Source organism: Scyliorhinus torazame, chromosome 10 (assembly GCF_047496885.1).
Source record: "Scyliorhinus torazame isolate Kashiwa2021f chromosome 10, sScyTor2.1, whole genome shotgun sequence".
In the NCBI taxonomy this organism is placed as follows: domain Eukaryota; kingdom Metazoa; phylum Chordata; class Chondrichthyes; order Carcharhiniformes; family Scyliorhinidae; genus Scyliorhinus; species Scyliorhinus torazame.
Genome location: NC_092716.1, coordinates 28,571,392 through 28,586,505, shown reverse-complemented (window position 1 = coordinate 28,586,505; position 15,114 = coordinate 28,571,392). Strand labels below are relative to the sequence as shown.

The following is a 15,114-nucleotide window of genomic DNA, read 5'->3' as shown; positions in this document are numbered from 1 at the left end:
CGACTGGCCAGAGTGGTCTGGTGGTGGGGCCTCCATTGCCGCGGCCTGCAAGTCAGCCATCTCACTGCACACCCCACCGACCACCCACCTTGGCTCCTGGTTCTGCAGAATGACACTGGCCGTATGGGTGTCCCCATCTCCCCATCCCCGCACCCAGCCTTCCGCCATACCCCCTCCAACCTAGCTGCCACCTACGGAGGCGCCGGGCGGAGGCCGCAGAGCGTACTGCTGGCAACAGCAGTGTGTACCCCTGGCAACAGGGATGGGCGGCATGGCAGAGGCCCCCCATGGTGCCGGCCACCGTAGGGGCCAGGGGTGCAGGGGGGGCGGGGTTGGGGCATGCGGGGACAGAGCCTGCAGTGCCAACCGGGCCACCATGTAACCCATTAGATCTGGTAGGACATGGGGGTATGCACCATGCTAACTTAGAAGCCTTTCACCCCCTGCAGACAATGGATATTGGAATTCAACCAACAATGGTGGCCTTCCTGCTAATTGCTGCAGCCCTGGGGGTTGCCCTGGGGCTGTATGAGGAGGAGGAGGAAGCTGCAGAAGTGGGGAATGTTGCAGAGGAACAGGAGGCAGCCACCCAGGATGGAGAGGTGGCTGCCGAACAGGCTGAGGAGGAGGAAGTGCCAAGGAGGTGCCGCATGAGGCTTTGTGTGTACCGGCACCGCCTGTCATTCAAGGACCTGCCGGACCGGACATGCCGTCGAAGAGTCCAGCTGGCAGGGAGACAGTGTGACATATCTGCCAGTCCATGGCGCACTTGGCACTGCGGGAGTATGGGGAAGGACACCCACTCCCGGTGGCCATCAAGTTGCCGGTCGCCCAGTACGTCTTCTGGGGCGACCGGGCCTGGATGGGCCCGGCTGCTGCTCAGATGTCCCAGTGGTGTGGTGCCGCCGTGTTATTCCCACTGCCCACAAGATACACCAGAGACAGGAGGAGGGAGAGTCCAAGGTGCTGTAGTGTTCCAGAACCTCCCCTGCAGGAGTCACCGGCCCCATCACCTCCTCCTCTCTCGGAGTGACTGATGGCCCCCGGGCTACTCCCTGGGATGGGGGTGTGAGCGGAGCTATCCTCTGAGGCTCCCCTGCCACTAGGCACTGGCAGTCCTGGAGGCCCACTCTGGTATCGACCAGGGTCTGTATGCTGGCAGCCATGGAGCACAGGGAGTGGACCATCTCCCTCTGGGACTGCACCACATCACCCATTGACTGTGCCTCCACCTCCGGGCTTGTGTCACGTCAGCCAGTGACTGCGCCATCTCCCTCTGGGACTGTGCCACATCACCCATTGACTGTGCCACCACCTCTGGGCTTGTGTCACGTCAACCAGTGACTGCGTCATCTCCCTCTGGGACTGTGCCACTGTGGTAAACCACATGATTGTATTGTCTGGACTGTACTGTATCATACATGCCTGGGCTTGTCCAGGTTGGCTCCGCCTGTGGCTCCTCCCCTCGGGGCTTCTGTATAAAAGTGGCAAGTCTCCGCCTCTGGCCCCAGTTCGGGGCGAGAGGCTGGAGGCTTGCTGCTTAGTGTATTAAAGCCTCAGTTAACTTTATCAACTCGTCGTGTATTATTGATGGTGTATCAGCCACATCACTCATTGACTGTGCCACCACCTCTGAGCTTGTGTCACATCAGCCAGAGACTGCGCCATCTCCCTCTGGGACTGGGCCACCTCCCTCTGTACCTGCGCCACGTTGGCGAGCGCCTGGGAAATGCCGCCAACGTTCTCAGCAATGGCCTGCTGTGACGGGGCCACGCTCCGGTTCACTGCTGCGATGTCCAGGTGACTCTGGGACACGGTCGCCTGTGAGGTGGCAACTCTGTCCTGGGTCTCGGCCAGTGTCCGCACAGAATGCGCCAGGCCTTGGACATGCTGATCCACAGCCAAAACTATCGCCCCCCAATGCCTCCACTGCAGACGCGACCCATGTGGTTGTCTGAGTGGCATGGGTACCATTTGTCAATGTACTCTGTTGATTATTCTTTTGTCTACTATGTACGTACTGTGTACATTCCCTCGGATGCAGAAAAATACTTTTCACTGAACTTCGGTACATGTGACAATAAATCAAATCAATCAAACATGGCCGGCACCACCTCTTGTTCCTGCATGTGGTTAGATTCCTCCAACTGCACCTGCAGGTACTAGATGTTCACCAACAACCCCTCATGTAGTCCCTGGCTCTGGACTATCGATGGCACTGTCCAGCCCAGAAGTCCGAAACCTATCTGGGTGGCAGCGAGCCCCTGGGGATGGCCCGCCCTCCAACCGTCCGCCCCCTCGGGAGTTCCTATCTCCACCTGCTGTACTGGATCAGCTGTGTGGTGCGCTCCAGATAGTGTCGCAGGAGCCTCTTCACTAAAGTAGCCACCAGAGTATCTTTGGAATGGTGGAGAGTGTTGGAGAGAGCTGTGACAGGAAGTCACTGTCATCCTCCGACCCGAGCTCCGGGGTGTCCTGCGTCTCGTGTGGAGGGCTGACATCCGAGCTGCTCTCACCAGTGCTAGGCTCATGGGGGTGGGGCTCTGGCTGTGGCACTGGCTAGGGGCGGGGGACGCCAGGTGGGCCCGCCCCATCTCCAGCAGGTCCTGTAAGCCACACAAGACGCATGATTGGACTGCGAGCAGGGAGGGAAGGGAGGGGCAGTGTGGGTGAGGGTAGTGTGGGGGTGAGGGTGGTGTGTGTGTGGGGGGGGAGGGGTTGACACATGTGTCACGGGGAACCGAAACTCAGCACGGTCTCACTTCCTTGCCTGCAGCTGTCCACCCTGGCGACTATCCTTTCCTCCAGGCCACCGACTATGTCTAGGATCTTCTGCTCTGCCATGGTGAGGGGTCGCAAGTCCAGCGGTCCCCCTCCAGTCTTCTCCCACTCCTGGCGGTTGTGGTGGGCGGCCTTAATCCGGGGGGGGCGGGGTGCAAACAGAAAACGACAGTGTTAAACAGTCCGACACATGCAGCCCAGGGGGTGGGGAGCTGGTGGCCTCAGTGCCCAGGGCACCCGGCTATGGTGGCCGGTATAGGTGTCGGCATGTGGTGCAAGGTGGCAGTTTTCCTGCCCTCCGGGTTGTGTGGGGGGTAGGGTTACGGTTATGTGGGACAGGGGTTAGTGCCAGGGGCACAGTGCTGCCTACTCACCCTGGCTGCCCGAAGGAAGTTGTGCCGTTTTTTCCGGCACTGCTGGCCTCTCTGGATGGTGTTGCCCACGGCGCTCACAGCCTCTGCCGCCTGCGCCCCGGCTGGGGTACAGGGTCATCCATCTCTCCTCCACCACGTCGAGGATGGTCTCCAGCTTGGCACCCGCGAAGCGTGAGGCTGCATGTCCTGCTGTCATCCTACTGGCTGGGATGATGTGTGTGGGGAGTGAAGTGTGTATATGCGGCTGCAGCTTGTCAGCCGCCTGAGTGTCAATCACTAAACCGGCGAATCCCGCACCATTTTTCATTGGAATCAAATGTGTTCCACGTGGCACCGGTGCTAGCCCCTGAACAGTAATGGAATCGGTCCAGGTGTAGCACCAGTATTGCCGCCATGGAACGCCATAAATTCTGCGTCAGCCTCAACACTCAGAAACGTACAATATATTTAAAATTCGGCAATTTCTTTGGACTATTTGATTTTGTCTAGTTTAAGCTGCTGAACAGAAGGCATGAGAAAACTTTCGATTCACATTTCACAAAAGGAAATTAAGAGCTTTGGGTGTCTGTGTGCAATTTGCATTTTCTCCCCATGTCTGCGCGGGTTTCCTCTGGGCACTTCGGTTTCCTCCCACAGGTTAGGTGGATAGGCTATGCTAAATTATCCCTTAGTGTGCCAAAAGGTGTGTGGGTTAGGTGGGGTTATGGGGTTACGGAGATAGGGCAGGGGAGTGGGCCTCGGGAGCGTGATCTTCCAGAGGGTCGGTGCAGACACAATGGACCAAATTGTCACCTTCTGCACTGTAGGAATTAGATGACTATTCTATGGTTTTCTGACATTTGCCTCCACATCTGCTCTTCTATTTCTCTCGGATGTTAGGGGGCCTGTAGAACACTCCCAAGCAATGTGATTGTTCCTTTTTGGTTTCTAAGTTCTACCCATATGACTTCTAAGATGTCGTCCCTCCTTACTGCTGTAATTGATTTCCTGATCAAAATTGCGACACCCGCTTCTCCTCACCGAAGGTGAAAACTGTAACATGATCATGTAAGGAGAAAGCAATTAATAAAGCATATAGTGTTCTGGGCTTTATTAAAAGGGGTGTAGAATACAAGAGTAAGGAGGTTATGCTGAACTTTGAAGTAAAAAACTCACTACTATTCGTACAATTCCCCTTATACCAAAAAGGGTCAATAAGATATTCTAAATGGTGAACAGGGATTCTCACTCCCTGACTCCTATGCAGACTTAGGTGGATGCCATTTGGGTCAATCTATATTTTCAAGTTATCCCCCGGTATAACTCATATCTTCATGGAAGATTTCATCTACTTACCATGTAGTAGCATCGATCCTGGGTCCCGCGTTGCTAAGTAAGTAGACGTTGTAATAACCACTGTTTCAGGTTAAAACTTTTAAATTATTTTTATCATTATATTTTTTCTTTTGAAAGATGCAATCACTGTCTTTACAGAAAAGTAAAAAGATCTTGCTTCTGGATTCTCCTGGTTGGTTGAAAAGACTTTCAGGTCTACCTTGACAATCTCTCTTCTTTATCTTTTGGTTTTCTCCTGATGGTTTCGCTGTACTGCTCAGTTTCTGTGTTCTATCCTTCCCATGACCGAGGGCAGCTATGAGAGCTGACTCTGCTGGCTGTTACCGATTTAGGGTTTATATTTCCCTTACTACAGTTAAGTTTATATGACATTATCATGAAGTAACTTTGTTTAGCTCTTGATTGTTCAAGGTACTTTTAATCTTAATTACTTCTAACACGACTACGTATTCATGTTGAGCATGACTTTAGCTCATCGAACTCTGATTACAATTTTTTCCTTTGTAATGTCCAAAAGTGCTTTGATCCAAGAGGTTCCTGTCACTTCTAAAGTCGCTTTATTACCAAATAGTGCCCTTAGCTTGTTAGAACTCTGGCCCCGATTTGGGGTTAACCTGTGTTCCCGTGGACACGTCGTCTCCGGCTTCCCATATTCAACTGGGGTCAGCAGGATTTCACACCTAAACATTTGTCAGCCAATTCAACTGAAGATCCTGGCAATTCTTTTTTAGCTGCTTACTAAAATAATTAACTTCAAAGAAGGTGCAAAATATTGTTTTTTTTTTAATGTAACTAAAAGTTCAATCTGCTTTGACTTGAAAGTTTTACAGCTTGAGCAGTCGCAAGCTGTTTCCTTAACGCCTGTTTGATAAAGGCTATCTGCATTTCAAAACTTTCTTTTGCAGTTGCTGTTAACCCTTCGTGGGATTTTCCCTACATTTTCTCATGTACTCTCAGGTCAGGTTATGCCAGATATGTTTGTCATATGTTTCAAATGACGTTTTTTTCCCATTTTTACTTTACAACTTGTACAAGACACGAGTTAGACCTCAGCTGGAATATTGTGGACAGTTCTGGGAGCCACACTATAGGAAGGATGTGAACGCACTGGAGAGAGCGCTGTTTATCTTAAAACAGAGTTTATCCTGTCCCGATGACTAATGCTTTATTATGTTTAAGCAAGAAGTACCAGCCAGTAGGCACATTATTAAAAATCTAAGTAATGTTTTGGGTAATGTCCCCTCCATTCAAATTCAAATCAACTAAGTGTTTTGTTTTATATTGCACGTTCCCCCCCCCCCCCAACTATTTGACAAACTAGTCCTTCAATTCCAGAAAGCAGAAGGAATAGGCACACATCATTTGAAATACAAGGAAAGTTCTCCTAATTTGAAGGAACAGTTTAATCTAATGCGACCTAATTATTAGGTGCTGTTGCTGATACAAGCAAACTATTAATGAGAAATTTTGTTCATCAACACCCGCTGTGAACCTTTCCCTTAATCTTTCACCGTGGGCATGTTGCTGACTCTTGCATTCCTGATGAGCAGTGGATAGAGCAAAATGAGGAAAATAAAGGGAAGCTGTAGATATCCCAACAGCCGCAGACATGGCATTTAAAGAGATACTTCCTAATAAAAAGGAATACCTGAGTTGACATAGTCTAGGCTACGGGGAAATTCTTGAATTCATCAAGGATAGATAGGACTGCCTGATCATACCAGTAAAAGTGAGGCATCATTAAAAATCTATAAAAGCTTCCTGCAATAACATTCAGGTCATTTTTAATGGGGTGGCATGGGCTCATGACCTGGGCCCTTCAACACTTGGCACGGATACAGTCTCTTTCAACACAGAACTTTATTGAGAAATTTGTAGGTAAGCACCACAATTATACTTGAACAAATTGACTATCATAGGAAAAATTATATACATCGAAAAATACAATCAGTCTGCAGCAGTATTAATATTAAAAACTAATGCAGCATATATTAGAGTGATAAAAAATTGCCACCATCTAAATCCATGTGAAGATCGCGACTATGTTTAGAAAAAAAGTATCCAATCTGAAACTTAATCATTTCCACTTTCAAAAAGAAAAATACTGTGGATTCTGGAGATCTGAACTTTCTGTTCTTCTGTTTCAGTTCCATTCAAGGTACTCATTTCCTACACACCTCTCAACTTTGGAATGAACTGTCCATAGAAATGAAACAGCGCTGGGATCTTAGCACTGCAGATAACCTAATTCATTCGTAAAAACCTAAACCAACTGTTCAACACTTGGTTATGGAAAGGTGCAGAGCTGGATACATCAACTGCAGTAAAATCCCCGTCTTTGTCACAAAAAGTGAATATTACTCATTTTTTGTCTCTCTAATGAACACTGACGTGGAATTAAGTGTTCGAGTAATTAGCCTTTTAATTGTTATTAATCCCCACCCAAAAAGTGGAAAACAGCCCAGGAATCAATTAAGGGTGCACACACCCTCCACTTCATATGGGGCAAATCTTTTATCATGATGGATGTGCTTATTTAGTATTCCATATGGAAGAACAGAATTTCCGGCCTCATTTGCTGATTAACTAAGGGCCAATACCAGAGAACTTGAACAATTCAATTGTGTCCTCTTTGTAAGGAGCAAGAGTCACATATAAAGGCTTTATTCTGTGCTTTCGCATTCAGAAGGCACTTCATTCTTCCCCTTCTTCACTTGGATCTCGCAGTCCGTCACTCATGCGTATTTTTCCAATCATATGCAGCAAGGCCTGTGCTTCAGGTTCAGAATCGAGTACGCTCTTGGGCTGAGACTAGAAATGAAAAGCACAACACTGTAGGACCTGAATTCAAGAACTGTAATCGAGAGCCACTTAACCTCTGATCGACAATGCAGATCATTGATAAAGCAAATTTTGTTGTTGGTTGAATTTGGATTTTAAAACAAAATCCCCCGCCCGATCCCCATTGTTGTGTTCTGCTTCTTCGTGTAGCATAAGATGCTTCCTTGATGTATACTCTGACAAAGGAAGGTTCAGACTTGGAGATAGGTTCAACACATTTATTGAACAGTTAACAATTCTCCTACTTGAGTTTGACTCTCCTGCTAATCTTACTAAAGTAACTCAATCTAACTAATCAGCCTGCTCCAATCCATGCGGTGGGTGTCATGCTCTGACCTGCCCCTGTCTCTCTCTGAGTGGCGCCTGTGGAAAAGAGAAAGGGCATGTGTGCCCTGTCCTTTTATATGGGTAGCCCCCTTGTGGTAGTGTCACCTCTGGGTGTGTCTTGACTGCCCATTGGTCATGTCCTATCTTACTGACCTATTGGTTGAATGTGTGTGTGTCATGATGTCTCTGGTGCTCCCTCTAGTGTTTGTTTAGTCCTAGTGTATTTGCATGAACCCCTTGTGTATTTACAGTGATGCATATCACCACACCCATAACCCCACCCAACCTTTGACACTTAAGGGTAATTTAGCATGGCCAATCCACCTAACACACACATCTTTAGACTGCGGGAAGGAACTGGAGCACCCAAAGGAAACCCCCGCAGACGCAGGGAACCTTTTATTTTGTACAGTCTCTTTAATTAAACCGACAGAAAATGCAGCTGGCTGTCTACTACCCCTTTCCTACAACTCTCCCGCCATTTCCCACCATTCTATTAGGGAGAATTCAGAATGTCCAAATTACCTATGTACCCGAACAGGCGGCGGAGTGTGGCGACTGGGGAATTTTCACAGTAACTTCATTGCAGTGTTAATGTAAGCCGACTTGTGACATTAATAAAGATTATTATTCCCCCCCCCCTTTCTAACTTGCCCCACTCTTTAAACAAACACGCACACATACCACATGAGGGGGAATGGGGAACAAAATATTGATAAAATAAAAAGGTAGGGATCACTGGCTTCTGGTTTGCTATTATATTTCTTCCAGGCTTTATATAATCCTCTCAAGATTGTCTACCTTCCCTGCAGACTCAGCATCATTTCAGGTTGACAGCAAAGGGTGTGCGAGACACATTGTTTTAAAAACAATAGATCAGTTAAGTTGTGTTTGGTCCTTTGTACCTTACGAAGGAATCCACCAAACACTGCAACTTGTCCAAACCAGAATCTTTTATTGAGTCTCGTGAAGATAGCAATCTGATTCAGAGTACGTTATCATGGGGTCTGCTAACTATTCCTCTGAAACTTTCACCCAGCACTGACCATTCACTTGTATGTCGTATTACCCTCTCAATCTTCTTCCGAAGATGGCCGGATGGGTCTCCCCTTATGGCGGAGTCACAGGTCACATGACCTTAGTCTAGAGACCACATGGTGTGTCTGTACCGCCACCTGCTGGTTGGAGGTCGCACACCCATCCATCCATGATTATAGCCCACAGGCATATCACCACAAGTTATTTTACTTCAGACCCTGAAGAGCAACAAGCTGCTGGTTTTGATATACCCCAAAGACCTTCAGCTTCCACCTACATGCAGCAGGGAGAGAAAACAGCTCATTTCACTTCTGACGTCTAATCACCTCTGGAAGGTTCTCTCAGGAACCAATCATTGAATGTTGTCAGGCAGAACACTGTACCAGGCCAACCCATTGGTTGCTAGTTGATCAAATGAATTCCCTCCATAACTGGTTCCTCCCATCTGCTTTGTGCCAAAAGAGTCTGGCTGCTCCTTCTCCCAAACATAAAGCCCGAGAATACGGCTCTCCACTTAAAGGCACATCCCAAATATTGATCCATGGACCAAAACAATAAAAATAAAGTAAAAGAAATGGGAGCAAAGGAAATAGGAAGAACTCCTACATGCCTCCCCCTTATGGGAGATGAAACGTCCTTGCACAAGATATGTGACACCAACCACAAAACACACATCCATTCATCCTTCCTTTCCACATCTACCACCTGACACATTGGCTCCTTCCGATCTTCTTCCCGTCGATAATATTTTTTCCAACATATTTATGTGGCATAATCAGTCCTTCTTCCTACAGTTTGGAGTAGCGATCAGGTAAGCCGCCTTACTCACCCTTCTTGCGGTCTTATAGGGACCACTGAATTTCACTTTCAGAGGACCACCCTGCAAAGGCAACAATTGCCAGTGCCTCATCTCCAGCTTGAAATGAGGCAATAAATATTTGTCTGCCCACATTTTAATCGTTGCTCCTGAAACCTTTAAATGCTCTTGGGAACAAAGAAAATAGAGAGCAATTAATCTTACAGCTGACGGGACATCTCTATCCACACCTTTTTAATCCGGTAAAGTGGGGTGAGGCAAGAACAAGAATTCCTGTCGAGGAAATGACAAGTTTGCTATTTTGCTTTCGCACATTTTGACTGAGAATTTGCTGAAATGTAATGTAATAAATTAACTGAATTATGCCCACTTGAACACCACTTGATTGGCATAAGCTTATCTTCGGGCTTTCGAGTGGAGTTAATCTCTTTTAAAACTGCAATTGTGGTGGCATCAACAATAATTCAAACTGGGCATCAGTCCTTAATGTACGGATTTTTTTTTCCAAAGGCGAGCTATAACCTACCAATGGATCTTCAGGAGGGTTTCCTACTCTCCACAGCTCCATTGAGTCAATCACAAAATGTTCCTGCGCCGATAACTGAGGGCTGTTGTATGTTGTACACCGTGGCTTTGCTTTGCTGTGTCCGCCGCCATAATCACCATCAACCCACAATCCAAAATAATGAAACTGTCCTCCCATGCCCTGTGTAAACATTGCAAAAGAATGTCAATTTTGTAATCATTATCACCACTTCAAATTTAATATTTAATGTCACTTGTCACAGAATATTTATAATGCATTGCTTTGAATTAGTTGTTCATCAAAAAAGATAGCCCACGCCCAATTGGGAAATAATTTCATTTGTTTTTTTAACTCTCATACAGTTTGCCTTTATTGAACATTATGTTCAACAAAGGTTTGACTTTGGAAGATTATATTTGTATAGCAACTTTGTCTCATTGCTCAAACATTCCAAATGACTCCAAATACAAATGAATAGTGTGACAAACGTAATTAGCTAATCAGTTTTTGATGTTTGTTCAGCAAGGAACATTGTCCATGGCACAGTTGAAAGACTCCCAATAAAGTAACATTGCATAATAGTATCAGTTTAGATTGTGAAGTTAAGAAAACAAGGATGACATTTATTTATATAGCATTTTTCATGATTACAGGACATCTTCAACCGCTTTACAGCCAATTAATTCATTTTGAACTCTTTGTTGTAATGCAGGAAATGTGGCAGTCAATTTTCACATTGTAGGCTCCCACAACCAGAAATTGGATATTCCTTGCAGTCGAAGATCTCCCCTGCTCTTCCTAAAATAGTGCCACGGGATATTTTACATCCATCACCTCTGACAGTGCTGCAATGAAGTGTCAGCCTAAATTGTAAGCTCACATTTTTGAATCGGGACTGCAAGCTTTTGAGTCTATCAGTTTTGACTGTGTTGGTAACGTTGACTCTCAGTTGGGAAATTCCAAAAGTGCAGGGAACAGCTTTGTGTAATAAACTATAACAAAAACAGAAAATAGCAGAGACCCTCAGCAGGCCTGTCAACATATTGGACATTAAAGATCAGACAACATTACGGGAATGGGCCTTCTGTCACGATAGTGTTCACATCTGAAACACCATTTGTTTCTTCCATATCAGCTGCCTCGAACACACTTTGTTCTTGTTAATGATTTCCAACATCTCCAGCTTTGCCTTTTGCTCATTTAAAAGAACATAGTAAAAGTGCCCTTCCTGCTGCCCTCGCTGTTGCGGAGGTGTAAATTGCATTAGATGAATAATGGCTGTGAGCTGTGAATCCATATGATTTTTCTCTATGCGATATACAAAAAAATTAGCGTTTACCAAACTTGTTCCAATGTTCCCCGATTCCCAGAGTGGTTTATAGTAAAGACGATAGGTTGCAATCCCCTTTTCAAAGCCAGAGGCCATTGATCCCCTATATTTATGCACCCATGTGGTGCTACACTGTATGAAAGGTGAAGAGGGATATTTTGTTTTGGTGTTGACGTACTTTTGGAATACAAGAAGAAAGGAAACAAGAGCCAAAGGGCCTCTGACACCTGCTCCGCCATTCAATAAAGTTCGCTGATCTCCAACCTTGGCTCCATGCACTTTCCTGACCGGCCTCCATATTCCTGGATTCCTTTAATTTCCAAGAATCGGCCAATCTCAGTTTTAAAAATACTTGGAAACTGAGAACACCACTCTCATCTGTACATCATATGCAGAAAATGTGCCACTAGCATGGTTTAGGTGGGTTGGCTGTCAGAACGAAAAGCCCGTGTTTAAGATAGAAAGTATTATTATTGTTCTGTTAATTAGATGGCATTACATTTATACAGGGTGTGATCTAATGGCCGCGTTGCGCCCAGGCAGATCCGAACAGTTAGATTGCAGTAAATCGGGATCTACGCCAGCTGCCGATCAGTTTCCGATCTAACCAGCCCGCTCCCGTTCATGAGATCTGGAACCTGCCTAGGCGTGGCAAGAGTAATAATCACCAATTATGGCCGATTTTCATATCTTTTAGGGACGGACCCCCCTGTCGACAGCCTCCCGTGATGTAACCGGATCCCCCAGCAAGCGGTCACGCAGGGGCCCTTTAGCACAACTGTTAAAAAACGTGAAGCTAGCACAATGGCTGCAGTTGGGATTGGAGGAGGTGAGTAGCCATCTTTGAAACTGGGCAATCTGGGGGGGGGGGGGGGGGGGTCGCCCCTGGGCTGGGGGGTCAGGGGCTCAGCGCCTGCGGATCCAAAATCAAACATCCAAGAGCTGGGCCTCAGCACTGGGGATATCCCCACGACCAGAGTGTGGGTGTGTGAATCAGGAGGGCACCTCCACCTGGCCAAAGTAATGATCCCGGTGGGGCTCGGGGCTCTGCGGTCCGGTGCGTTTGCAGCGAGGGGACCCCCAGCACAACCCGCTCGTTGGATGGCACTGTGAGAGAAGGCAGAATATAAGGGTGGGGTAGGCTGAGGGATTAGAGTACCCTGGGTCGGAAGCCATAACCAACTGCCAGTCTCGCACCCTCTCCAATTCCTTACAGGCATCACATTGTGGATGATAGCGTGGACCCCGCTGCAGTAAGGTAGGACAGTGGTTAGCACAGGATCCCAGGTTCGATTCCCGGCTTGGGTCACTGTCTGAGCGGAGTCTGCACGTCCTCCCAGTGTCTGCCTGGGTTTCCTCCGGGTGCTCCGGTTTCCTCCCACAATCCAAAGATGTGCAGGTTAGGTGGATTGGCCAAGCTAAATTGCCCTTAGTGTCCAAAAACGTTAGGTGGATTTACAGGGATAGGGTGGAGGTGTGGGGATAGGGTGGAGGTATGGGCTTAGGTAGGATGCTCTTTCCAAGGGCCGGTGCAGACACGATGGGCCGAATGGCCTCCTTCTGCACTGTAAATTCTATGATTGTTTATGATTATCTAGTTGCCCTCACAGTGGTGGTGCCGGACAAAGACCAGACGCCGGAGAAGGCAGCTGCCCACACCCTGAGGGCCCGGCCACCCATCAGGCCAGAGAAGGAGGCCGCGACGGCCCAAAGTGTACAGGCGTCGCTCGTTGTTTGAGGCGATGTCGGACAGCACGTGCCACAAGAGGTTCCTTGTGGACCTGGCACCCACATGGAGGAAGAAGAGGATAGCCACTCCCGGTGGCCGTCAATGTCAACGCAGCCCTGAACCTTTACGCCTCGGGTTCATTCCAGAGGTTGAGCGGTGACTTATGTGGCACATCCCAACCTACAGCCCACAAGTGCATCCGTGACGTCACGGATGCCTTTTCTATCCGGACAGCTGACTATATAAACTTTGACCTGGACCAAGCCCATCAAGATGCAAAGGCAACAGGAGTGCCCCAGGTTCAGGGGGTAATGGTTGGCAGGCCTGTCATCTTGCACACACCAGGTGGTCAGAGAGTGCCAGGAAGGAGTTCCACTCCCTGAATGCTCAACTTGTATGCGACCACCATCTTAAGATCATGCACGTGTGTGCACACTTCCCGGGAGTGTGCACAACAGCTACATCCTGGGGCAGTCGGAGATCCCCGATGTCTTCAAGGGACACCCCAGGGTGACCGGTTGGCTCTTGGGGGATAAGGGGTACCGGGCTGAGGTCCCCGCTAATGAAGTCAGGACAGAGGCGGGGGATCGATGTGGAGAGCTGATATAATGAAGCCCCTGTGGGCACCCGGACTGAATGGTGCATGGACTGCTGAAAATGCGGCTCGGATACCTCGGTCGCTCTGGTGGTGCCCTGCCCTGTGGTGGCCTGCGGTGTCCTCCACAACCTGGCACAGCAGCGGGCCAATGTGCTGGAGGTGGAGGAACATGCTGCCTGATTCGGAGGAGGAGGGAGAGGAGCTGCTGAACCAGGAGAGGCTGGAGGGCAAGCTCGGGGAGGACCCATGGAAGCAGCCAGAGGATGGAGGGCACGCAGCGGCAAGGGTCCTGCATGCCCGGCCGACCAGGGAGGCCTTCATCCTCGCCCGCTCCTCATAGGATGTGGCTTCATCTGTTCCCTCCACCCCGATCCGCCTCTCTCCTCCTTCAACCATTCCCACCCCACCATCACCCCCCACCCACATCGCTCCCAGGTTCCATGTAACATCACTCCAGGGTGATGGGTCGATGTCAGCACTCTCAGCTGCTCAATGTACAAGACGGGAGGGTGATGATTTGAGCAGAGCTCTGGTGCGCCTCTATCAATGCCATAGTCCGACTCCTGTTTGCCTACTGACAGCACGCTCACACCCATCACATGCATGTAGTATGCCTCAGGGTGGGGGCCAGATCTAGGACCCCTATGCCCGGGCAGGCTGAAGCTGGCTTGGAGTGCAGAATAACATGACAGAGGCTTAGCATGCCTCGGGTGTAACTTGTTTTAATGGTGAACAATCAGGACCCTAAATGTCCATAGAAACGCCCCCTCTCCCACCTCCAGTACCCTACAGTCATCCACAAACTGCTTAGCCCTCTGTGCTATGCCGCTGCTCTAGGTGTGCCCCCAGGATGCACATCAGAGGGGGAGGCAGCCCCCTGCCTGTGGCCTTTGATATCTCTGGCGGGCGTTCTCTGGGGGCCCTGGGGCGTGCGTGGCCCAGCCACCTTGCCGATGGCACATACCTCGCCGTGCCACCATGTCCCGCCCTCTGTCCCCGAGACGTGCCGTTGTCAGGAGGGGGTGGGACTCGGGTAAGCTGGAGACCGTCATCTTCCTTAGGGATGTCCTGGGTCGACCTCTGGTCCTTCTTCCTCCCAGTTGGTGCCCATAGAGCCAAGTAGGTCACCATGGGATGGAGAAGCGGCTGGAATGAGCTCCAGAGGCCCCTGCGTCATTTGACTCTGCCAGCCCTGGCAGCTACCCATTGTTTGCACCATGGCGTCGATGCCCTCGGCGATGTCCCTCTGTGACCGGTCCATGCTCTGCCGTATCTCGCCAATGTCCACCTGCGTCTGGGAAACTGTCCCTTTGGAGCACCTTCGGCAATGCCCACCCGAGACTGGGACATGGACCGCAGCATCTCGGCGAGGTCCACAATAATCTGCAACTGCTACATGCCATTGGGCACTCAGCCAT

General features: G+C 49.0%; 1 protein-coding gene across 5 annotated transcripts in view; it reads right to left on the bottom strand.

Moving 5' to 3' along the window:
* Positions 1-6,333: 6,333 nt before the first annotated feature.
* The window catches only part of meak7 (MTOR associated protein, eak-7 homolog), a 67,579-nt gene continuing 58,798 nt past the window's right edge, over positions 6,334-15,114 (bottom strand). For all 5 annotated transcript variants that reach the window (XM_072517904.1, XM_072517905.1, XM_072517901.1 and 2 more), the window contains 2 exons: positions 10,040-10,219; positions 6,334-7,301 (listed from right to left, as the gene is read on the bottom strand). In XM_072517904.1, coding sequence (XP_072374005.1) covers positions 7,185-7,301; positions 10,040-10,219 — 297 coding nt within the window. In that variant the 3' untranslated portion in view covers positions 6,334-7,184. The remainder of the gene's footprint in view (positions 7,302-10,039; positions 10,220-15,114) is intronic.